This window comes from Puma concolor, chromosome B1 (assembly GCF_028749965.1).
Source record: "Puma concolor isolate L17-30 chromosome B1, mPumCon1.1.hap2, whole genome shotgun sequence".
Classification (NCBI taxonomy): domain Eukaryota; kingdom Metazoa; phylum Chordata; class Mammalia; order Carnivora; family Felidae; genus Puma; species Puma concolor.
This window is the reverse complement of record NC_141670.1, coordinates 17486298-17510129: the sequence shown is the minus strand read 5'-3', so window position 1 is coordinate 17510129 and position 23832 is coordinate 17486298. Positions and strand designations below refer to the sequence as shown.

Genomic DNA, 23832 nt, shown 5'->3' with positions numbered 1-23832 from the left:
ATAATGCCTGGAAATAGAAGATACTCTGTAAATATCCTTATTGACTAGAATTGATTTTCTTCCTCAAACTTAGGTTAAATAGAAGTGCAATTGCAACTGTATGTTTCACACTTGAGGCTGCCATCCTGTTGGGCAGTCAGCACTTTACTGAGGGTCCACAGAGTGTCCACCATAGGAAGAAAGATTTCTGTGCATAGCTCTCTGACATTTCTTTTGGGGTGTATGTGTGTAATACAGTCATAGCTAATGTGCCCAAATTCACATGTTTGTCCAGATAATTGCCTACTTCAAACACAACAATCTAGGGCTACACGGAAATCACCAATATCTCCAGCTAAAGTGAATGACTTAAGCCCCCAACCTAGTAAAGAGTTCCACCACTGCCCTATTAATTTCTTGACAAATAACATGCGTGTATTTCTGCATTTGATGAATTGTACCCATTAGTGGATCAGACGGGCATGTTTAAGCCACTCAGCTGCCCTGCAGTGGTTTTCCACATAAGTATGTTGCTTTCCCATCTGCAAATCTGATGATTCCTTCCATACCGTATATGTATGTCGGAAACCCACTGTTAACTGGCTAGCTGGGTTCCTGTTTAACCTTCCTATTAAGATACTTCTGGTAGTAATGTTTCTGAATTTTATATACTGATTAAAAAATTTTTTTTAATGTTTATTTATTTTTGAGAAAGCGTGAGTGGGGGAGGAACAGAGAGAGAGGGAGACACAGAATCCGAAGCAGGCTCCAGGCTCTGAGCTGTCAGCACAGAGCCTGACATGGGGCTCGAACTCCCTAACCGTGAGATCATGACCTGAGCCAAAGCTAGACGCTCCACCAACTGAGCCACCCAGGTGCCCCTATATACTGATAAAAATTTTTATCAGAAATTTCCATTTAGTATGTGTTGCTTTTGTCAAAATGTACTTCAGAATGTAGTGCTTAATCCAACACGTGGTTATTGGTAGTGATAGAAGTAAACTGCAGAAAAACAGAACCAAGTAAAAATATAAATATAGTGCTTTGATGAATGTATTAATATTTTTCAGGCTTCTGGTCCACCCATTTGGTATTTAATTTATCTTTCCATCCATGCATAGAAGTTGTGTCATTCATCAAATATTTACATAGGACATAGGATATGTCTCTGTGTGTCAGGTATTCTTTTTAGGCACAGGTGATAAAAGAATATATAAAACAAGCCATGCTTAAATTGGGCTTACATTCTAGTGGAAGAACGGATAAGAAGGTTGCAATATGTGTTATAAAGAAAAAACAGGATAAGAGAATAAAACAGCCATTCTGATTAGGGAGGTAAAGGAAGGCTTCACCACATTCTCTCAGCAGAAGGGCATTTGGGTAAAACCTGGATGGATGGATGGATGGATGGATGGATGGATGGATGGATGGATGGAGAAGCAATGATAATAGTTGGGGAAGACTGTTCTAGAAAGAACCCACCAAATACAGTCATCCTGAGATGAGAATGTTCTCGCAGGGATGAGGCGCGAAGAGATAGCAAGGCTGGGAGGGCAGGGAGCGCATTGTGTGGAAAGTAGAGTGTTCTAATACCACCAGCTTGTTTCACTGCAGAAAAAAATCTATTCATTCCTCCATGTTGGGCCTTGCATGTTTGAAGCTTTAAGATTTCACTACACCAAATAAGAGAAATGCCAAAGAGAGGATTGAATATAAAATATGGTAGGTCGGCTCCTTCGTTAGTACAGACTTAGGGAAAGCCCAAGGGGTGGGGATGCAGACCACTGTACAAAGGTTTTCTCAGTCTCCATATTAGTCCAGGCAAACAGTCAGTATTGGAAGGCCTGGCTGGCGCCCAGGTAGGGTGAGAAAGGTCCCTGGAGTTGGGGTGACTGACTAAAGCACAATGAGAGAATCTGGGATTGTTGACTCATACATTCAGACAGGCAGAAGTTAGGGTCTGTGAGGCGTGGCAAAGGCCTCACGGCTCACCCATTCATGGGCAAGGGTTCAGCTTGGAACTTGGGGCTTGTAGAGAAGAGAGCCCGGCCTCTGCCCTGTGGTAGACTATTCCTCATGGCCGTGGGGCCGAGACGTGGAACTGGGCAGGCTTAATGAAAACCAGACCCGGTCTGGCCTCAGAAAAAATTATATTATGGATTTTGGGAAAAACTATTAAAGGAAGGAAATGAAGGCTGTCGGGGAAGTGTTTACTAGTAATGATGTGGAGAAAGGAGTGCTTGGTCAATCCCCCGTTTCTAAATCACACTAAGTGATTCTGGCCTGTGAAGGGCCACACGCGGTTGCAAACCTAGACGAAAACAGTACTTGGAAAAAAAAAACAGTTAAGTGGCAAGTCAGGTTCGTTTTGGGGAAGTGGGATAGTTCATTTGGGGAAAATAAACTCAGTTCCGTGAGGGGGATAATGGATTCGGGACTCGTGGATGTGAAACAGAACGGAGACGGAGTGCGTGTAGGTGAATCCAGTCTGAGGACCCTCACACTGCTGTAATCTATCCAAAGAGATCGTAAACTGCTAGACTTCAGTAAGCTGCCGGTGTCTTCAGAAAGATTTCAGTTGATACAAAACCTGGACTATTGTGGAGTTGCATTTGCAGCAAAAGGCACCTACAGTATAGCTGGAAAAGGCCCAAAGCGAATAAGTAAAACCGTCTGTTTTAGAGTTTATCTGTCGGCACTGTTGACACTTGGGAGCAAAAAATCCTTTGTTGTGGGGCTGCCCTGTGCATTGTAGGATGTTTAACAGCATACTGGATCTCTATCCAATGAAAGTTAGTAGCGCCCTCCCCCTCTAGGTGGTGGTAACTAAAAACGTGTCTAGACATTGTTACATGTCCATCTAGACAAGATCGCCCCCAATTGAGAACCACTGACGTAGAGGGTAGATTGACCTGAAAAAGATTAAGAAGGGAATATTACAGAAATCTTCGAAAGCGACACAGTAGGGCAGGTAAGGCACAAGCTCATTCAACAATTCCCTGGATATTTAAAATAAGGGACAGCTCTCTTGAACCTTGTTAAATTTTCTTGGTGACTTGAAGTCTTCCTTTTCATAATGAGTAAGAGTCTTGAAAACTTGCGAGTGATAAATGCTGAAAGTAGAAGTGTGTTCAAAGGGTTTTTGAGGGACCGTTGGAAAATTATTAACTGCCTTACAAAAGGATAACCTTCTACAACATATTCCTGGTTCAGGTGATAGCAAGTGAGTTCTGGCTTTACCTAGAGTAATATTTCTTGTGTTTCTTGCTTTTCATAACTTACAAAACTCTGAAAAGTCTGCCTCATTTTAGGTGGATAAAAATGAAGTGCGTTCTATTCAAATGTTGATAACCCCTGAATTTCTGTATAATTACAGAATAATCACTTTTAAAGATTAAAAAAAAAAAGTTTGTGTATCTCCAGCTATTACTTGTATTGGTCCTTGCATTTTTCTGTAACATGTTTTTACCCCCTCTCCTCCTAGGAAACATTGGAAATTCTTTTACCATTGATCCCATCTTGGGCTTAATAAAAACTGCCAAAGAATTAGATCGAAATAGCCAAGTGGAATATGACTTAATGGTGAAAGCTACCGATAAAGGGAATCCACCAATGAGTGAAATAACTTCTGTGCATGTCTTTGTGACAATTGCTGACAATGCCTCTCCTAAGTTTACATCAAAAGAATATTCTGTTGAAATCAGCGAAACGGTCGGCATTGGGAGTTTTGTCGGAATGGTTACAGCGCAGAGTCAGTCGTCAGTGGTATATGAAATAAAAGATGGAAATGTAGCTGATGCTTTTGATATTAATCCACATTCTGGAAGTATCGTCACTCAGAAAGCCCTGGATTTTGAAACGTTGCCCATTTACACATTGATAATACAAGGAACTAACATGGCTGGTTTGTCTACTAACACAAGTGTTTTAGTGCATCTACAGGATGAAAATGACAACTTGCCAGTCTTCATGCAGGCAGAATATACGGGACTCATTAGCGAATCAGCTTCAACTAACAGCGTGGTCCTAACAGACAAAAATGTCCCATTAGTGATTCGAGCAACTGATGCTGATAAAGAATCAAATGCTCTGCTTGTGTATCACATTGTTGAACCATCTATACACAAATATTTTGCTATTGACTCTAGCACTGGTGCTATTCATACGGTACTGAGTTTGGACTATGAAGAAACAAGTACTTTTCACTTCACCGTACAAGTGCATGACATGGGGACACCACGTTTATTTGCTGAGTATGCAGCTAATGTGACTATACGTGTAATAGACATTAACGATTGCCCTCCTGTGTTCTCCAAATCATTCTATGAAGCATCTCTTTTATTGCCAACATACAGAGGAGTAAAAGTCATCACGGTAAATGCTACGGATGCTGATTCAAGTGCATTCTCACAGTTGATGTACTCTATCACCGAGGGCAACATTGGGGAGAAGTTTTTTATGGACCACAAGACTGGTACTATAACTGTACAAAACACAACTCAGCTAAGAAGCCGCTATGAGTTAACCGTTAGAGCTTCTGATGGCAGATTTGTAAGCTTTACCTCTGTAAAAATTAATGTGAAAGAAAGCAAAGAAAGTCAACTGAAGTTTACCCAAGATTTCTACTCTGCAGTAGTGAAAGAGAATTCCACTGAAGCCAGAACATTAGCTGTCATTACTGCCATTGGGAACCCAATCAACGAGCCTTTGTTTTACCATATCCTCAACCCAGATCGCAGATTTAAAATAAGCCAGACTTCAGGAGTTCTGTCAACCACTGGCATACCATTTGATCGTGAACAGCAGGAGGCATTTGATGTGGTGGTAGAAGTGACCCAAGAACACAAGCCTTCAGCAGTGGCCCATGTCATTGTCAAGGTCAGCATAGAAGACCAAAATGACAATGCACCAGTGTTTGTCAACCTTCCTTACTATGCTGTTGTTAAAGTGGATACCGTGGTGGGCCACGTTATTCGCTCCGTTACTGCCGTTGATAGAGACAGTGGCAGAAATGGAGAAGTGCATTACTACCTTAAAGAGCATCACGAGCATTTTCAGATCGGATCCTCAGGTGAAATTTCACTGAAAAAGCAGTTTGAACCTGACACCTTAAATAAAGAATATCTTGTCACAGTGGTTGCAAAAGACGGAGGAGACCCAGCGTTTTCGGCTGAAGTGATAGTTCCGATCACTGTTATGAATAAAGCCATGCCTGTGTTTGAAAAACCTTTCTACAGCGCAGAGGTTCCGGAGAATATCCAGATGCACAGTCCGGTTGTCCACGTACAAGCCAACAGTCCAGAAGGGTTGAAAGTGTTCTACAGCATCACGGATGGAGATCCTTTCAGCCAGTTTACTGTTAACTTCAACACTGGAGTTATAAATGTCATAGCCCCTCTGGACTTCGAGTCCCACCCGGCTTATAAACTGAGCATACGAGCAACCGACTCCTTGACCGGTGCTCATGCTGAAGTATTTGTTGACATCATAGTGGAAGACATCAATGATAACCCTCCTGTGTTTGGTCAGCAGTCTTATGCCGCAACCCTGTCCGAGGCAGCTGTCATCGGCACGTCTGTCGTTCAAGTTAGAGCGACAGATTCTGATTCAGAACCAAATAGGGGAATTTCATACCATATGTTTGGGAACCATAGCAAGAGTCATGATCATTTTCACATAGACAGCAGCACCGGCCTCATTTCGCTAGTCCGAACTTTGGATTACGAGCAGTTCCAGCAACACAAGATTTTTGTGAGGGCTCTGGACGGTGGCATGCCCCCCCTGAGCAGTGATGTGGTTGTGACAGTGGATGTCACGGACCTCAATGACAATCCGCCACTGTTTGACCAACAGATTTATGAAGCCAAAATCAGTGAACACGCCATGCATGGGCATTTCGTGACCTGTGTGAAAGCATATGATGCAGACAGCTCAGACATAGACAGGTTGGACTATTCCATTCTCTCTGGCAATGATCATAAGAATTTTGTCATTGACGGTGAAACGGGGATCGTCACACTCTCAAACGTGCGCCGGCACACCTTGAAGCCATTTTATAGTCTTAACGTTTCTGTTTCTGATGGAGTTTTTAGGAGTTCAGCTCAGGTTCACGTAACTGTAATTGGAGGCAATCTGCACAGTCCTGTTTTTCTTCAGAGCGAATATGAAGTGGAGTTAGCTGAAAATGCTCCCTTACACACGCTGGTGATCGAGGTCAAAGCAACTGATGGGGATTCTGGTATTTACGGTCACATTACTTACCATATTGTAAATGACTTTGCCAAAGACAGATTTTACACAAATGACAGAGGACAGATATTTACTTTGGAGAAACTTGATCGAGAAACTCCAGCAGAGAAAGTAATCTCAGTTCGTTTAATGGCTAAGGATGCCGGTGGAAAAGTTGCTTTCTGCACCATTAATGTCATCCTTACAGATGACAATGATAATGCACCCCAGTTTCGAGCAACCAAGTATGAAGTGGACATTGGGTCCAGTGCTCCCAAAGGGACATCCGTCATTAAAGTTCTTGCAAGTGATGCCGATGAGGGATCCAATGCCGATGTCACCTATGCCATTGAAGCAGATTCTGAAAGTGTCAAGGAGAATTTGGAAATTAACAAACTATCTGGCATAATTACTACAAAAGAAAGCTTAATTGGCTTAGAAAATGAGTTCTTCACTTTCTTTGTGAGAGCTGTGGATAGTGGGTCTCCGTCAAGGGAATCTGTGGTTCCTGTGTATGTTAAAATACTTCCACCAGAAATACAACTTCCAAAATTTTCGGAACCGTTTTATACCTATACGGTTTCAGAAGACATGCCTATTGGAACAGAGATCGACCTCATCCGAGCAGAACATAGTGGGACCGTTCTTTACAGCCTAATCAAAGGGAACACTCCTGAAAGTAACAGGGATGAGTTCTTTGTGATTGACAGACAGAGCGGCAGACTGAAACTTGAAAAGAGTCTTGATCACGAAACGACTAAGTGGTACCAGCTTTCCGTACTTGCCAGGTGCGCTCATGAGGACTACGAGGTGGTGGCATCTGTAGATGTTAGCATCCAAGTGAAAGATGCAAATGATAACAGCCCTGTGTTAGAGTCTAACCCGTATGAGGCTTTTATTGTTGAAAACCTGCCAGGGGGGAGTAGAGTCATCCAGGCCAGGGCATCTGATCTGGATTCGGGAACCAATGGCCAAGTCATGTACAGTCTCGATCAGTCACAAAGTGTGGAAGTCATCGAATCTTTTGCCATTAACATGGAGACAGGCTGGATTACGACCCTCAAGGAACTTGACCATGAAGAGAGAGACCATTACCAGATTAAAGTGGTTGCATCAGATCATGGTGAAAAGGTCCAGCTCTCCTCCACGGCCATCGTGGATGTTACTGTCACCGACGTCAACGACAGCCCCCCACGATTCACGGCAGAGATATACAAAGGGACCGTGAGCGAAGATGACCCACCAGGCGGTGTCATCGCCATCTTGAGTACCACAGATGCCGATTCTGAAGAAATTAATAGACAAGTTACATATTACATAACAGGTAAAACATTGAAGCAAAATGGTTTAAGTTAAACATAAATTGGATTAGAGGTATACATTTTGAAATATAGTATTTTAGGGAGATCGGGAGTTAAAGGGATGATTTTAATTAAGCCTAAAATAAGTAGAAATAACATCTGTTAAGCTACATTGAAGAGGCTAACAGTTGTCATTAGACTATTTTTGTTTTGAATGTTTATTTTTGAGAGTGAGAGCGTGAAAGCGGGGGAGGGGCAGAAAGAGAGAGGATCTGAAGCAGGCTCCAGGCTCTGAGCTGTCAGCACAGAGCCCAACACGAGGCTTGAACTCCCGAACCGTGAGATCATGACCCGAGCCGAAGTTGGAGTCTTAGCCAACTGAGCTACCCAGGCACACCCCTGGACTGTTTTTGATTTTTATGACTCATTCTGTTGAACTTAGCAAATGATAAATATGTATTACAACTATATTTTCCGTATAGGGTAACGTATTGTTTAGTAGGCTTTTATGTTTTCTTTAGCTTAATGCTGTGTTTCAGTACACATTTTAATGCCTTGATGTTTTGGTGGTGGTGGCAGTAACTGGGTAAGTTAATAAGCCAAATTTAAATGTAGTAATTTTTTTTAAAAACCCTTAATTCTTTTAAACCATAACACTAAATGTATTTATTTCTCCTGTCACTTAGATCTTTACTTATTTCAGCCAATTTGTCCTCTTCCTCCATTGATTTAATAGGAGGAGATCCTTTGGGACAGTTTGCTATTGAAAATATACAGAATGAATGGAAGGTGTTTGTGAAGAAACCTCTGGACAGGGAAAAAAGGGACAATTATCTTCTGACTATCACAGCAACCGATGGGACCTTCTCCTCAAAAGCCATAGTTGAAGTGAAAGTTCTTGATGCAAATGACAACAGTCCCGTCTGTGAAAAGGTAGGCGGTTCTTTCTTTATGTATTACGAATTTGGATTTCTTTCTGAACCTTTCATTCGGACTCTCCTGTGGCGCTGGCTGTAATTCAGATGCGTTTTGTATGATAGCCGGTTAGCATTTAAGCAGAGGTGAGTGTTGAGTGGGGCAAGAGTTGGATCAGCTCCAGAACTATTTTGGGAAATGCTCAGTAGTTGGAACAGCTCATTCACAGATGCTGTAAATTACAGACAAGATTGCAGTTATGTTTAACTCTAAAAATGCTTTGTGAAGATTTCATTCCCCTTATTGGGGGCTGAGCCTATTTTGGGGGCGCTGGCTGTTCTACACGAGGGCCCCGCAGCTCTGGGGCCCGTTGAATCTGAGAACACATACACCAAGAAGGAGCCGTTCCCATCCAAGCCTGCGGTGGGAGGACCGGGGCAGGAGTGCTCCCGGGGAGGGGCGGGGGTGTCAGCCTTTGGGAGGTGGTGATTAGATCGGCAGAGGAGTTGGGACTCGGTCCTAGAGAAGAGAGGACCTCGGAACCCGTTGTGTTTGGAAGGTGGAGCTGCCGTGAGCCAAGAGTTCCTTACAGAAGACATGTTCGTTCGGTAGTGTTGTGTACACTTGGATGAGCGCGAGTGAGAGCACAGGGTGGAGGCGGCCAAAGGCACAAAGGGACAAAAGCCGGTGCAGAGCGCAAGCTGGTGCCCGTGGTGCCGCCTGCGGGTGACAGCATGGCAGGCGTGTGATGTCGGGATTGACTGCCATTTCCTACAGAAGCGAGTGGGAGAAAGACCCAGATAGAAGCCTGGGGTGGGGTTGGCTTAAGAGGAAGCATGTTGTGGTCTGTATTGGACTCATTAAGTCTAGGGTCACGGCACATCCAGTCGAATCGGTTTTGTAGACGTTTAGAGACGGTGAGATTGAAGATGGGCAGGGATGCAAACTTGGCCGTTTCTTTGGATGACGGACAATGGAATCCATCCGAGAGGATGATCATGAAAAGGGACAAAGAGTACCTGTGGGTATTTCCTCTCCTAGGGAGAAGGGAGGAGGAAGCAGAGGCGGGAGGAGGAGACCCCTACCAGGGCAGTGTTACTGAGAGGGAAGGAGCCGAGGATTTTTAGGAGGCAGGACAGCAAATGGGGGTTTGGCTGCTGAACAGATGATGGAGCTGTGGAAGCGAACTGTGGGACTCTGAGAGTGGCTTGGAGACGGAGGGCTCGGCATCTTGATGTGGACAGGTGCCTGGTTGCAGGGAGGGCGCGTGGCAGTAGGCACATAGATTCGCCCACCGAAGAAAGAGGAGAGTCTGAGGAAGAAAGAAGAGTGGTAGATGAAGGGAAGGCTGGGGAAGAGAGCGGGGAAGACGGTCTGGAAGAGGGACAGAGGAGATGAGCAGTGTCACAGCTGCGGCAAGGGACAGAGCCGTTCTCAGGGAAATAGAGCACAGTCAGCAGGGAAGGGAGCTTCAGAGGAGGGAGGACTTCATTCCCATCCATGTCTCTACTTTTTGGCAACAGTATCGTGTACGGCTGGGGGGTTGGTTAAGTCTGTGTGTGTCGTACAGAAAATAAATGTGTGCGTCTTACTGTGTTTTTCTTTTAAACACTCGCACATTACTTGGATATGATGCGCTGTCATCTTTGAGAATAATAAAATTAAGATATTAGCTCATTTGAAATCATCAATGTTGCAAAGTATCCTGTTTCATGAGTCATAAAGTGTAGTTCATCTAGAATTGAGCTCATCTTAAGAAAAAAAAAAAATCAGCAGAATCTTACCTGTTAGCCTTGTGTGTTGGTTGATAGCATGGATTTCTAATGAGTTGGAACTGGAAAGAAGTGTTGATTATGTTTGAGTTCAGTCAGATGGGAAGGGCGGGGGCAGAGTAACAGAAGAGTCCTGGCCATGGTGTCGCTTGCACTCACCCTGGTGACCTGGGGGAATCTTTGTTTTCTCCATGACATGAGGATCACATCTGTCTCCACTGCAGTCACCTGGCTGTGTGTTAGGAAAGATTGCAAATAATAACTTCCTGTATTGAAAATAGACAGGATGTAACAGGCATTGACTCACCAATTTTCAGATATATATGGAATGCTACTATGTTCACTCATAAGAATTGAAGTTAAACATGAAACCAACTTAAAGACACAAAGTATTCAGAATTCTGTAGGTTAAATGTCAGATCAGACTCTTCCATTGATACAGAGGAATTACCTGTGACGTGACTCCTTTTTGTTTTAAATATGTTTTGTAAGAAAAATCGGTTTCAAAAGCTCCTCGGATTTTTAAACTCTGTCATTTCCCACATTTTCTGTGACCAAAGTTAAATGATTATTTTTTCTGTTATTCCCTTGGCAGTCATGTTAACGCTTAATGTTTTATGTTCGTGGTATTCAAAATCTTTGTAGAGCTTATATTCGGAAACGATTCCAGAAGATGCCTTTCCCGGGAAGCTGATCATGCAGGTGTCTGCTACAGATGCAGATATCCGCTCCAATGCTGAAATTACTTACACATTATTTGGTCCAGGGGCAGAAAAGTTCAAACTAAATCCAGACACAGGTAAGATGGGGTTTGGGGCAAAATTCACCATGTTCCAGCAAAGTCATATCAGATATAGGTGGTGTTAGGTCACATGTAAAATTTGAAATTTTATCCCGTTCCTTGAAAATTTACTCTGATGCTACAAAATTGGCATCTTTTAGAATTAGAAATCTACACAGCAATTTAGTGTGTAAAATTTGGGATAAGATAAAAAAAAATTGACAACAATATCACCTACTTGAACCCAGAATTTAAAATTTAGTTTTTAATAGTAACTTTAAAAAACACTCCATAATTGGGCACCTGGGTGGCTCAGTCGGTTGAGCGTCCGACTCTAGCTCAGGTCATGCTCTCACAGTTCGTGAGTTCAAGCCCGGTGCCGGGCTCTGTGCTGACAGCCCAGAGCCTGGAGCCTGCTTCGGATTCTGTGTCTCCCTCTCTCTCTGACCCTCCCCTGCTCATGCTCTGTCTCTGTCTCAAAAATGAATAAACATTTAAAAAAAAAAACCACACAACTCCATAATTTAAGTATATCTTAGACTTTGTGCTTCATCTGTTTTGTATATATTTTTCTTGAATATGTGGCCATAAATTAATAATTTAGCATATTCATTAAATGATGAATGGTATTCTGTTCATCTTTATATCTTTAAGACTGTTAGATTGTTTTCTCTCTTACAGTTTGTATTTTGTTAATATCAGGAGTCCAAGTAACAGTTTTCTGGGAGTTCCACCCCCCAGAACTGATTGTAAACATATGAATCTGTAAGTCAATTTAAAAATATTTTAAATTTGGTAAATAGGTAGCTTTTTTTTTTTTTTTTTTTTTTTTTTTTAAAGCTAGCTCCCAGCAGGGTTTGGAAACCTGGATCTCAGTGTGCTCCTGCAGCCGTTGACTCTATAGCGTTGATAAAATTGCTGCTCGAAAATTTTGTCATTGTAAGAGGGAAAGGGGAAGAAATAGATGTGCATTTGCAGCTCACACCTTAAATTTCAAGTGAATCCACTTTTTTGTTTGTTTTCAGGTGAACTGAAAACATTAGCCCCCCTTGATCGTGAGGAGCAAGCAGTTTATAACCTGCTCGTCAAGGCCACAGATGGAGGGGGTAGATTCTGTCAAGCCAGTATTGTGCTCACATTAGAAGATGTGAATGATAATGCCCCTGAATTCTCAGCCGATCCGTACGCCATCACCGTGTTTGAGAACACAGAGCCTGGGACGCTGTTGACTAGGGTCCAGGCCACGGACGCAGATGCAGGTACCGTCCAGCTGATGCTGTTGGCTTCAGTCTGTGCTCTGAGATCTTAGGAACCTCATCCCCAATTCGGTCTCTTTGACTTACTGACCTTATGCATATTGATTAACTCACTGTTGTATTTTTTAATTCCTCAGCATTAAAAATGGAATGAAATCTTTAGGATAATGAATTCATTTTTTATTCACGTTTGAAGTCTCAAAATTGTGCCCCGTGCATGTACCATTGTAAGACATCTGTGGTGTCCCTAAAATTACGGTCAGAGACTGTATTACCTGATCTTCATATCCAATTGAATTAATCAGTGAAGTGTTATTTTATGAATAAACCATTAGTGACGTAGAGATTTTAATGTGGAGACAGAACAGCAAATGTTACACTGCTGTAGTTTTATAAACCTTTCACAATTTTTATGGAGAATATAATAGTCTAGGATACATATTTATAATCTTTCGATAGAGAAAACAATTTCTTAAGTCATACTAATACTGAAGAATTGAAGCAATAACAAAAGTACCACTTTTCAAATAAATCTTTGACACTGAGGCTAAATCATAGATTTCATTTTAAAAGACCTGCTGGGTACTGCAGGACCATATGCTGTAGAATTTAGTCTTAAAAAGCCAGGTAACTATGGAATTGTATTTGTTTTAGGTTAGTAAGTTGTCAGTGAAGATGTTTGCTTTTTAAAGATCAGAGTCCTAGGAGCGTCTCAGTAACGAGCGTTCGCATTTTCCTTTTAAAACATGCTACACGTTTTTTCAAAAAATAATTTAAATTTCTTGAAATAAAACACTCTGACGTGATGTCATGTGTCAACAGGACTGAATCGGAAGATCTCCTACTCGCTGGTGAACTCTGCTGACGGGCAGTTCTCCATTAATGAATTCTCCGGAATCCTTCAGTTAGAAAAGCCCTTGGACCGAGAAGTGCGGGCCGTGTACACCCTTACTCTGAAAGCCGTAGACCAGGGTTTGCCGAGGAGGCTGACGGCTACCGGCACTGTTGTGGTGTCCGTCTTGGATATAAATGACAACCCCCCTGTGTTTGAATACCGTGAGTACGGCGCCACCGTGTCTGAGGACGTTCTTCTCGGCACAGAAGTTCTCCAGGTGTATGCGGCCAGTCGGGATATCGAAGCGAATGCGGAAATCACCTACGCAATAATAAGTGGAAACGAACATGGAAAATTCAGCATAGACTCCAAAACAGGTAACCTGCCCTGAAAATGAGAAGAAGGCCTTTATTCTGCCAAAAAAGGCGAGATGGCCCAGCACGTTAGGCAGTACAGAGTGCCAGCTCGTAGATCGGCAGTAGATCCTTTAAAAAGATGAAGGTTCTAAGTGCCTTCGGCGTTTAAGCGGGGAAATGAAAGCACACTCCAGGAATTCAGTCGAGATGTCCGATGCATTACGTGAGTAAAGATCAAGAGTGGGAGGTGGTGGAGGGTCTTGCGTAATGGCTACTCGTTCTCCATATTGAGTCCGCGTGAAGTAGCTTCTTAAGGGAAACCATAGTTTCTGCCTCTTCGATCCTAGTCTCTGTAGGAGGCATCTGATAATTCATTAAAATTGACGTCTTCATACGCTAGGTATATAGAATAGCCGAAGTACTTTGAATCGCAATGAATAACTATCCACAAGGTCAAGAGTTGCAGGAGGTATTGACTCCTGCTCCATACACGCTTTTGTCATCTTGTTAACCTGTGGTCTAAGCTGTTCGAATGTTGTACAAAGTCACTCCTTTCAAACTGTATTTAATTGAGTGTGACTATTTCAGATGAGGAGCAGGTGTGTGCTGATGGGATTTTAAAATGTAGTTTTAATGCATACTGTAGAATTATTACTTTTAGGGCTTTTTAATAGGATGGACTGTAAGGAAACGAGAGGTGTTAAAGGAATCGTTAAATCAAAAAGATTTTATTTTATTTTTTATTTTTAAAAATTTCCATCCAGGGGCGCCTGGGTGGCGCAGTCGGTTAAGCGTCCGACTTCAGCCAGGTCACGATCTCGCGGTCCGTGAGTTCGAGCCCCGCGTCGGGCTCTGGGCTGATGGCTCGGAGCCTGGAGCCTGTTTCCGATTCTGTGTCTCCCTCTCTCTCTGCCCCTCCCCCGTTCATGCTCTGTCTCTCTCTGTCCCAAAAATAAATAAAAAACGTTGAAAAAAAAAAATTAAAAAAAAAAAAATTTCCATCCAAATTAGCATACAGTGCAACAGTGATTTCAGGAGTAGATTCCTTAGTGCCCCTTACCCATTTAGCCCATCCCCCTTCCCACACCCCCTCCACTAACCCTCAGTTTTGTTCTCCATATTTATGAGTCTCTTCTGTTTTGTCCCCCTCCCTGTTTTTATGTTGTTTTTGGTTCCCTTCCCTTATGTTCGTCTGTTTTGTCTCTTAAAGTCCTCATATGAGTGAAGTCATATGATTTTTGTCTTTCTCCAATTTCGTTTAGCATAATACCCTCCAGTTCCATCCACGTAGTTGCAAATGGCAAGATTTCATTCTTTTGATTGCCGAGTAATACTCCATTGTATATATATACCACATTTTCTTTATCCATTCATCCATTGATGGACATTTGGGCTCTTTCCATACTTTGGCTATTGTTTTTTGGTTTTTTTTCTTTTTTTAAATTTTTTTTTTCAACGTTTATTTATTTTTGGGACAGAGAGAGACAGAGCATGAACGGGGGAGGGGCAGAGAGAGAGGGAGACACAGAATCGGAAACAGGCTCCAGGCTCTGAGCCATCAGCCCAGAACCTGACGCGGGGCTCGAACTCACGGACCGCGAGATCGTGACCTGGCTGAAGTCGGACGCTTAACCGACTGCGCCACCCAGGCGCCCCCATACTTTGGCTATTGTTGATAGTGCTGCTATAAACACGGGGTGCATGTGTCCCTTCGAAACAGCACATCTCTATCCCTTGGATAAATGCCTAGTAGTGCAATTGCTGGGTCGTAGGGTAGTTCTATTTTTAGTTTTTTGAGGAACCTCCATAGTGTTTTCCAGAGTGGCTGCACCAGCTTGTATTCCCAAAAAAGAGTTTTTTTTTTTTTAAATGATAGGATGTAAATAGTTATTCTGGAGACATAAAACAAGCTATACACTTGTATAAAAGAAAAACAATGAGGAGGAAAATATAAGCCAAAAAGTAGAATTCTTACGTTCCCTTTTTATTGTACTGTAGTGGCATCCATAGTAAACTATGGTTTAGAAGAAAGAAGAAATATAATTTTATAGTGGAATGTGGGTAGTATTGACTGGGAAAGCAATTTATGTATCACAGAGAAATAAATAAGGATCTAGGAATAGGCAAATTCATAACTTTTAATTGCTGAATGAAGAAATTATAAAACGCATATAAATGATAGGGGGGCGCCTGGGTGGCTCAGTCAGTTAAACATCTGACTTCGGCTCAGGTCACGAACTCAGTTTTTGAGTTCAAACACCACGTTGGGCTCGATGCTGACAGCTCAGAGCCTGGCACCTGCTTCGGATTCTGTGTCTCTCTCTGCCCCTCCTCTGCTGGTGCTGTGTCTCTCTCAAGAATAAACAAACATTAAATATATATATATAAATGATAAATGTTTGAAGTAGAAATTAGAAATGGTTTGTTTAAAAGTTTCGATTTCAGTCACAGTAGGAGAAAGTGGTGGCATTTTAAAGTAATGAAAGTCATTTTGATTTTCTGTGCAGGGGCCATCTTTATCATTGAGAACCTGGATTATGAAAGCTCTCATGAATATTACCTGACTGTAGAGGCCACTGACGGGGGGACACCTTCATTAAGTGATGTGGCCACTGTGAGCATTAACGTAACCGATGTCAATGACAACTCCCCTGTGTTCAGCCAAGACACCTACACAGCAGTGATCAGCGAAGATGCCGTCCTTGAGCAGTCTGTCATCACGGTGTGTATTTCCTCCCCTACCGTGTTCTTCTTCTGGATCTTTGCAAGAAATTTCAGGAAGACCGATTCAGTTTTTGTTGTGGCCTTACTCGAAAATAATTGGAAGATGGGGAAATGTCTTTTGTTACCCTAGTCAATTACTGATTCTATTATAAATGATTGCCTTATAACAGCTAGTTACTAATGGCAGAAAAGCTTGCTTCATAGACCCCTTCCTCAGCTGTCTCCTAAGTAGGAGCGTGATGTCTTCTAGGTTATGGCTGACGATGCTGACGGACCTTCGAACAGCCACATCCGCTATTCAATTACAGATGGCAATCAAGGAAGTCCATTTACAATTGACCCTGCCCGGGGAGAAGTAAAAGTGACCAGGCTTCTCGACCGGGAAACAGTATGTGCAAAACTTTGGCTTAAATTGTTTACAGATTACCAAGTCGGTAAATAGAAGCTCCTTGTCCACTTAATGGGAGGCACCAGAAGGGTACAACCAACCTTGTTCTAAGGCAGTGAGAAGTAAGACATAAATACTGGAAAAGCAATTCCAGTACGAAAATCTCTAGAACAGAAGAGATGTGTTTCATACTGATAGAAGTTTGCATAACAAAAGTTCGTGTTCAGGAAGAAACTACTATCGGCTCTGGTGTTTGGAGGCACTTCATGGAGCTAGAAGCTGGGTTTTCAGTAACGGCAGACTCAGAAAGCCATAGTTGTGGAGAGGCGAGTCGCCGTGAGGAACCGCATGAACAGAGACGTGGAAGACGTGGCAAGTACTTAGGTGATCATACTAGATTGTGTTGGAGTAGAGGAGTCCTGGTGAGAAGTGAGGGACGCGTGCTGGGACGGGGTTCTAGGAACAGAGCAGAGGTTCACGCTGGCTGCTACAGGCACAGGGAGCCGCTGAGTATTGGTGAGCCCGAGAGCGACTGGCCGAGGTGACTGTGTGGGTGAGCACCACGGTAGGCCTGAGTGGGGTGTAACATCGTGAGCCACCAGGCAGGTAGGAAGCCCAGGGCCCGGGGCTCCGCGGTGAGACACCGAGAGGCTGATTGGGAAGTGCCGTGACGCGTGAGCAGACAGATGCAGAAGCTTCGTGAAGGAGGCCTTAGAATCTGTGAAGCTGAGACACGGCTCCGCGTAGGAAGCGGAGGTGGCCGAGATGCCGGCTCCCCTCCACCTTGCTGTAATGGGGTGGTGCCCTCCGAGAGAAACGGGGCATTGTGAGGCCGTGGAAGCCTAGATCCGGGAGAGGTCGTGGCACGTGGTTTTTGACGTTGTTTTAGAGGAGAGTGACGTACGTAAGTAGAAATACTCAGCCAGGATTCAGAGTTTACTCAAACTTCAGAAACTTGAAAGCCAGGAACACGGAGATGGCACAGGCCTCCAGAGAGGATTGTGGAGGCAGTCCGAGGTGATTAGATAAATGCGAGCAACTGACGAGAGGAAAGCCAGGCAGAAGTTCTGTCCCTCATGTGTCTCTCCGTCCCTCTGCTAACACTCACAGGCAGGGAGCTGCCTAGGGAGGTCATGAAGTGAGGAAGTGCAAAGATAGGACACTGCTGATCAGAGAGTCTAGTTTCAGAACAGTAACAGGTAAAGGGAAGATTAGAGGGATTTGGGGAAATAGTGATGAGCTACCTCCTGAAAGGCCGAAATCTTTCATTCCTTCTCTGACCTGTTGCTTTTGAGCAGAGACTTCCCAAGAGTTTAGGAAGCATGACTGGTTAGCTAGCCTTCAGGCTGCTGTACTGCTGGGCCGAACAAATCTAGGACTTGTGACCGGTGCGCTTGTCCGCTCCTTTAATGCGCTAACGTCTGACAGGAGCCCGCAGAGGAGATGGCGCGTGCGCCCCAGGCCATTTGCCCTTCTCTGTTGGGCATCCTTTAGGACTAAGAGTCAGCAGAACATCCGCTGGGGATTTAGCCCCCTTTCTGGCTTCTTCCATCTCTCATTCTGGGAGCAGAGAGCTTAACAGGGGACTGCCCTAGAACAGAATCTACCTCACTCGATACAGCTTCTTTTGACGAGGTCAGTTTGTCCTGAGGGAGTCAGACAGCTGGCTGCGGGCCACGTGTAAAAGCAATGGGGGAGGGTGATCTGGAGCGTCCTGAGGTGTTGAAGAGGGGCTACGACAGCTCCCCTCTGCTTCTGGCTGACGGTCCCATTTAGGCCTTAGAGGAGGCGGCTGCCCCTGTCGCGCACGCTCCGTCGTGTAGCTCTTCACGGCGCGCCTGTCTGTAGCTTGGGGAGTCGCCCACATCCAGGGCAGCACGCGGCAGGGGATGACGGTCGCCCAGATCTGCCCTTGTGGGTGGTCGGCAGTCTGCTTCTCATGGAGCCCCGTTCTCGGGCCTCGTGAAGTGGACATGTGTTCTGTCTTGTCCCGGGAAAGATTTCAGGTTACACACTCACAGTCCAGGCTTCTGATAACGGCAGTCCGCCCAGGGTCAACACGACTACCGTGAATATCGACGTGTCAGACGTCAACGACAACGCTCCGGTCTTCTCCAAGGGAAACTACAGTGTCATTATCCAGGTAACCTTGGGGCGCTGACAGTTTGTCGGGCACATTCCTTTTGAAAGGAGCTCCTGCGTTGGCTTCGTTGTTTGAAATCTCTTTCTTTTCCAAAGAGTACTTTTAGGAAAATGTGATGAGTAAAATGAGGGGGGGGGTCTCCATCAGTACTGAGATGAGCATTTTCAAGGTGCAGCCAAGCTTTTCTCTCTTTTTTTTGTACTTTGGTTTTTAAGACATTCTCACTAGCTTGGTCCTTAATCTTGTTTTCTGCTGGTTTTTTTTTTTTATTTTGAGAGCGAGCGAGCGCTCACGCACACAAGTTGGGGAGGGGCAGACAGGGAGAGAGAGAATTCCAAGGAGGTTCCATGCTGGCTGTGCAGAGCCTGACAAGGGGCTTGAACTCAGTAACTGTGAGATCATGACCTGAGCTGATATCAGACACTTAACCGACTGAGCCACCCAGGCGCCCCCATCTGCCCGCCGGTTTCTGAACTCAGTGACTGTGAGATCACGACCTGAGCTGATATCAGACACTTAACCGACTGAGCCACCCAGGCGCCCCCATCTGCCCGCCGGTTTCTGAGAGGCATCAGAGAATCGACTTCACCTCTTCTCCTTTCCTCCTCCCCCACTCCACCCTTCTTCCACTCCTGCTACCCACACATCCTTTCTTCTCACACATTCCCTCCCCTCCAGTCCCGTCCAAATCCCCACCTTCCCCCCTCCTCCCCTCTTTCCTTCCCATCAATGCCCACCGCAACCCCCCCCCCACCTTCCTGTCAAATGGAGCCGCAGTGAGACGTTGTTTTCCGTATACTTTATTTTATAGAAAACTTGCCTGTGTCTCTTGCCATGTAGATTGGGTTTTACTGCAAGTCGTGTGCGTTTTGGTTCTCTTCCGTGCAGGAAAATAAGCCCGTGGGTTTCAGCGTACTGCAGCTGGTAGTGACCGACAGGGACTCCTCGCATAACGGCCCACCCTTCTTCTTTACCGTTGTGAGTGGGAATGACGATGGAGTGTTTGAAGTGAACCAGCAAGGGGTCCTTCTCACATCAGCTGCCATAAAGAGGAAGGTGAAAGATCATTACCTACTGCATGTGAAGGTATGAAGGTCTTCAGGATTTTATATTGTGGATTTCTAGAGAAGGGTTCCTTTGCTGGCTCTAGAAATAAAATGAGTACCATTGTGGGTTTTTGTTCTGTGGTTTTTTTTTTTTTTTCCTTTTCGCCATTCCTTTTTTTCTTTTAAATGTATATGTATTTTTGAGAGAGAGAGAGAGGGCACGAGCCATCGAAGGGGGGAGGGGCAGAGAGGGAGGGAGACAGGATCTGAAGCAGGCTCCAGGCTCTGAACTGTCAGCCCAGAGGCTGAGGTAGGGCTTGAACTCACAAACTGTGAGATCGTGACCTGAGCCGAAGGGAGACACTCAACTGCCTGAGCCACCCAGGTGCCCTCTTACCTTTGTTTTTATCCCACTGTACTTTGCGGGGCCCATATATCCACTTGGTTACTTTATCATAGACATTAATGGAGCTCACCTCCCTTACGAATTCATGAAAGGGCTGTAAAGAAGTATTTATTCTTGTCCTTCATAGGCTTCTTGTTTAGAAGTATTTCATGGTAACTTTTTAAAACTTGAGTGAGGGAAGCCAAATTTTTATTAAGAAGTTAACGATGACCTATAGACCAAGGTGGTGTTGTGTTTTTGGTTTTAATTTCCTCATAGGTGGCCGATAACGGAAAGCCTCAGTTGTCATCTTTGACGTATATTGACATTCGGGTCATTGAGGAGAGTGTCTATCCGCCTGCAATCTTGCCACTAGAGATTTTCATTACTGCTTTTGGAGAGGAATACTCAGGCGGTGTCATTGGGAAGATTCACGCAACAGACCAGGACGTGTATGACACTTTAAGCTATAGTCTTGATCCGCAGATGGGCAACCTCTTCTCTGTTTCCAGCACCGGGGGTAAGCTGATAGCACACAGAAAGCTAGATGTAGGGCAGTACCTTCTCAATGTCAGTGTAACCGATGGGAAATTCACGACGGTGGCGGACATCACGGTGCACATCAGACAGATAACCCAGGAGATGCTGAACCACACGGTCGCCGTCCGCTTCGCCAACCTCACTCCGGAAGAATTCGTTGGTGACTACTGGCGCAACTTCCAGCGAGCTTTGCGGAACATCCTGGGTGTGAGGAGGAGTGATGTCCAGATCGTTAGTTTGCAGCCCTCTGAACCCCATCCACATCTGGATGTCTTGCTTTTCGTAGAGAAATCAGGGAGTGCCCAGGTTTCAACCAAACTGCTTCTGCACAAGATCAATTCTTCTGTGACTGATCTTGAGGAAATCATGGGTGTTAGGATACTGGACGTGTTCCAGAAGCTCTGTGCAGGGCTGGACTGCCCGTGGAAGTTCTGTGACGAAAAGGTGACCGTGGATGAGAACGTTATGTCAACGCACAGCACGGCCAGACTGAGTTTCGTGACTCCCCGCCACCACAGGACAGCTGTGTGTCTCTGCCAAGGTAATGCACATCAGTCGGGAAACAGGCGGTACGGATCATTTCGCGTGCAGCCTTTGAAGGCTACACACGAATCGTTTTCTCGAATTTCGTGAAGTTCCTGTTAATGGGCTTTCCCCCCCCTCCTGTCTCTTCTTTCTTTCGGTGGTGTTTTTTACAGAGGGAAGATGCCCAGTTGTCCATCATGGATGTGAAGACAGTCCATGCCCTGAGGGATCTGAATGTATCGCTGATCCCAGAGAGGAGAAATACGCCTGTGTCTGCCCGGGTGGCAAGTTTGGTCAGTGCCCAGGTGAGAGTTCAGTGATGAGGGGTGCTTCCGTTTGAAAAAGTCACTTCCAGTGTTCCTTGCCATTGTTTTTTTGTTGTTTTTTGTTGTTGTTAGCTTTGGTAAATCTTGTCAAGTGCGTTTATAATAACAAGCCAAGGGTATGGATGAGTAAGGAGGAGCAGTAGTAACTTCTTCCACACAACTCACCCGAATTAAGGGCGATGCTCTTTCTTCTTCAACATCGTGCTCATGTAAACATACAGTCCCACATGTGCACATTCATTGTGCTTTTTTGTTTTCACATTCCCTTTAAGAATAAATAGTTACCGTATCTCATAAAGTCTACTGCTTGCTTCTCCCCCTGTTTAATGTACGTTATGGGCATCTTTCCAGGTCATTGCATGTAAACCTAATGCTTCTGAATGGCTCTGCCATGATTTATTCAACATTTTCCTTACTCATAGAGCTTGAGGTTCTTAAGATGTTTCCTTGTGTTAAAAATGAATCCTTTTCTGCACTTAATCGTGGTGAGGCTTTGACTAATGTATACAAGCGTTGAATCATTCTGTGGCAGTTCTGAAACTAATTATACTTCAGTTTTTACAAAAGCACTTGTATCCATACAGCCATATTTATTGGTGCTTTCTTTTCTAAAACGAGGATTTACTATGTCAAAGACTAACTACGTTTTTAATTTTTAAATAGACCATTATGTTAGTTTCCCAGAAAGTTATACCAGTTCCTTTCTTGCAGTCATGTGTGACCGTTTCACTCCCCATTTTCTTGGCAATGCAAGGTTTTCAATTAAAAAAACAAATTCCTGGGGCGCCTGGGTGGCGCAGTCGGTTGAGCGTCCGACTTCAGCCAGGTCACTATCTCGCGGTCCGTGAGTTTGAGCCCCGCGTCGGGCTCTGGGCTGATGGCTCGGAGCCTGGAGCTTCCCATTCTGTGTCTCCCTCTCTCTCTGCCCCTCCCCCGTTCATGCTCTGTCTCTCTCTGTCCCAAAAATAAATAAAAAACGTTGAAAAAAAAATTAAAAAAAAAAAAATTCCTTCATCCAGTGGGCAGGAAATGATATCTAGTTAGTTTAGTGTGGATTTCTCCAGCCTTTTTGTGAATGTTTTGTTGTCTTTTTATTCCTGGTAGCATTTCCTCCCCGGGACTGTTCAAAGTCTTTGCTAGTTTGTCCAGCTTATCTGTCTGGTTTTTGTTTCAGTGTATAGATCACTCTGTGTGCTGTGAGCATGAACATTATCTCCAACCCACTGTCTGTCTATTATTGTCTATTGTTTACAGTATCTTTTGTCACTTTGAAATACAACTTTTGTCTGTTCTGTATAATTTTTACATAACCATTTCCATCGCTGGAGAGTGATGTTACTTTCATTATTTTTGGAGACTGGGAATTAGATCTTGCTTGCAAAGCTTCCCCAAACCGTGTGAGGCTGTGTAAATATTTTCCTAAGTTGTCTTCTAATAATTTTATATTGAACGTTTTTATATTTATTTTTTTAAATACGTATTTTTTGAAGTTTATTTTGACAGAGTCCACGCGTGTGCGTGCATGCGTCGGGGAGGGGCAGAGAGAGAGGGAGAGAGAATCCCAAGCAGGCTCCACACTGTCTGTGTAGAGCCCAACGTGAGGCTTGAACTCATGAACCGTGAGACCATGACCTGAGCTGAAATCAAGAGTTGGACACTTAACCAAGCCACTCGTGAACATTTTTATATTTAGATCTCTCATTATTTTAGAACTCATTCCTCACTGATACAGTAGTCTAATTCTCTTCCAAAAAGTGACCCAGGGGTGCTGTGCTTTTTATTAAAGCAAATTGACATTTTCCATCAGATTGAACTTTATAATGTGGTAACCTTAAATAAAAACTTGGATCAGTGTTGGGGGGAAATCTCCCTTTTAAAGATATGCTTCAGCTTGGTTCTGATTTATGTTTTCCTCTTTGTGATTCACAGGGAGTTCATCTGTAACATTTACTGGAAACAGCTTTGTGAAATACCGTCTAATGGAAAACGAAAACAGATTGGAGATGAAACTGACCATGAGGCTCAGAACGTACTCTGCTCACGCAGTTGTGATGTACGCTCGCGGGACCGACTACAGCATCTTGGAGGTACGTTTTTGAACCTCACGTTATGGAAGACTTAAAAATACAAAATTCCCATTTTGTTTCTATGGTCCATTTTTGAAAAAACAATTAAAGGAAATGGTTTTATTCCACACTTAAATGGTCTCTTGATACTTCTAAGTTTTAGACTTTGTGGGCCAAAAAGCTCCTTTATTTGCTCTGCAGTAACATAGAGATTGACTTCTTTTTTTCGCAACCTTTTCAGGTCACATGACCATTAATGTTCAAAC

General features: G+C 44.0%; 1 protein-coding gene across 8 annotated transcripts in view; it reads left to right on the top strand.

The window, feature by feature from the left end:
• Nucleotides 1-23832, top strand: part of FAT1 (FAT atypical cadherin 1) — a 135541-nt gene that overhangs the window by 98582 nt on the left and 13127 nt on the right. For all 8 annotated transcript variants that reach the window (XR_015249970.1, XM_086703269.1, XM_086703271.1 and 5 more), the window contains 12 exons: nucleotides 3464-7531; nucleotides 8245-8441; nucleotides 10841-10994; nucleotides 12002-12235; nucleotides 13055-13444; nucleotides 15931-16145; nucleotides 16398-16535; nucleotides 18535-18678; nucleotides 19567-19764; nucleotides 20389-21190; nucleotides 21348-21479; nucleotides 23430-23587. Coding sequence is in view for 7 of the 8 variants with exons in the window: in XM_086703269.1 (XP_086559395.1) it covers nucleotides 3464-7531; nucleotides 8245-8441; nucleotides 10841-10994; nucleotides 12002-12235; nucleotides 13055-13444; nucleotides 15931-16145; nucleotides 16398-16535; nucleotides 18535-18678; nucleotides 19567-19764; nucleotides 20389-21190; nucleotides 21348-21479; nucleotides 23430-23587 (6830 nt within the window). In the remaining variant the exon portion in view is untranslated. The remainder of the gene's footprint in view (nucleotides 1-3463; nucleotides 7532-8244; nucleotides 8442-10840; nucleotides 10995-12001; nucleotides 12236-13054; nucleotides 13445-15930; nucleotides 16146-16397; nucleotides 16536-18534; nucleotides 18679-19566; nucleotides 19765-20388; nucleotides 21191-21347; nucleotides 21480-23429; nucleotides 23588-23832) is intronic.